The 1708-nt window shown below is 48.8% G+C and overlaps 1 protein-coding gene across 1 annotated transcript; it reads right to left on the reverse strand.

Moving 5' to 3' along the window:
• Nucleotides 1-103: 103 nt before the first annotated feature.
• Pmar_PMAR016804 (Glutamate decarboxylase, putative) lies at nt 104-1672 on the reverse strand (the record flags this gene model as incomplete). The annotated part of the gene is made up of 9 exons (XM_002775717.1): nt 104-195; nt 258-335; nt 394-514; nt 691-769; nt 816-933; nt 981-1121; nt 1337-1453; nt 1506-1616; nt 1663-1672. Coding segments are annotated over 9 exons (867 nt in total), but the record flags the coding sequence as incomplete, so codon positions are not given.
• Nucleotides 1673-1708: the final 36 nt, after the last annotated feature.

Here is a 1708-nt window from a genome sequence, read left to right on the forward strand (position 1 = left end):
CTTACCAACCCATGGCCTCTGTTATGAGTGAAGATGCTACACTGCAGAGGGGCTCCGACCTGAGAATCTTCAGTCGATTGTTTTACATTCAGAGTGAGGTTACCATTTTGTGTGGATTCCAACAGAATGAGTCGGCCTTCTCAACACCCGACAACAGAGTCTTCTTATACTTCGGCGACAGCAGTACAGCGCCACCTAGGAGCGGAAAATGATCATCGTCTTAGCGGAGCGACGCAGATGATCCCATTGTACATTACCCCAAGCTCCGTCAACATGCAACCACAGTCCGAACTTATCGCAAACTGATCTGAGTGCTTCAACATCATCGAAGGCCCCTGCCGAAAGTAGATCGTAGAAATGCTAGAGGCCTTTGAACCCACGCAGAGTCCTCACCCATAACAGTAGTTCCTGCAGTGGCTCCAACAAAGAAAGGCTTCTTGCCCGCCTTCAGATCCTCGGCCACTCGCTTCTCGAGGATATCAGCCCTCATGCGGCCCCGGGAGTCCGTAGGTATCTATTACGACCCGTTTATAAAGAAAATCGAGGGAAGACACCCATGCAATTCCAAAGGCAACAACTTCGTCAGAATAACAAACAAGTGAGAGAAAGAAAACATAGGCTCGCTACAACTGCACGATTAGCAATCCGATGAAGTCTCGGATGAATTTTATGTCCATCCTCCCTCACTACCTTCACCATATTATTAGATCCCAGCCCTGCAACTAGAGCAGCCTTCGTATACGAATAGTGCGCCTCTTCCGAACAGTACCTTAGACACTATCCATCGAGACTCTATATGGCACTTATCGTCGTACGCAACAGGCTGGCCTCCGATGGCAAAGATGCCCTCAGTCTTCACCTGGGGGAATTTATAGTACCGAGCAGTCTGCAATGCATAGAGGTTGGATATCGATCCTCCAGGAACGGTGAGGCCTGTGATGACCAATACGATCAAATCATTGAGAACGGACAACCCTCACCTTCGGCGGTGTCTCTGCTGAATCCAACCAAATCAAAGGTCTTATTCATGAGCTCTTGTTCGATGAGTAGGAATACTGGAGCAACCTCATAGGTATATGCCGAGCCGTTGGTGGCTGCAACCAGTGCTTCACCAGCAATACCTGATTCGAAAGCAGTAGAGGCTCCTCTAGTAGGAGTTATCCATATCGGTGAATTCTAATTACAAAATGGGAACCCGCGCAGCGACTCTGATTGAGAGAGCCGGAGGGTCACAAGCAAACCGCTTGAAAACGAAGACCAATATTCACTATATACGCGGAAAAGCTCGAACCGAGAATTGAACCGACACTCTTTCGGATGAGAAGTCGAGTACTACCAGTCACATCGGCTCGACCAATAAGTTGATTGAAGAAATGCGGATGGCCTGTCCTCACTGATAGTGCCAACGTAGCCTCGCAGGCATTGAGAATCGCCTCTTCCCCAACAGGTTGACCTGATCCGACAGAACTCAGCGATGGTGCAATCCTTTCACAAAAACTCATCACCGTCGTTGAGGGAGAGGTCACAGGCCTTCTCCGAGAAAATCTTTGATATCTCTTCTGGGCTCTTGAACTGAACAACCTTCTGACTGCGATCATCGAGGGACTCCACATAGCCTAGCCGAGATTCACACCCGATACCTTCACAACTGTTGAATACTACTTTCTAGCATGTGGTTTACTTTGCTGAGGATTCTCAGGTCGCTAGG

Source organism: Perkinsus marinus (genome assembly GCF_000006405.1).
Source record: "Perkinsus marinus ATCC 50983 genomic scaffold scf_1104296955620, whole genome shotgun sequence".
In the NCBI taxonomy this organism is placed as follows: domain Eukaryota; phylum Perkinsozoa; order Perkinsida; family Perkinsidae; genus Perkinsus; species Perkinsus marinus.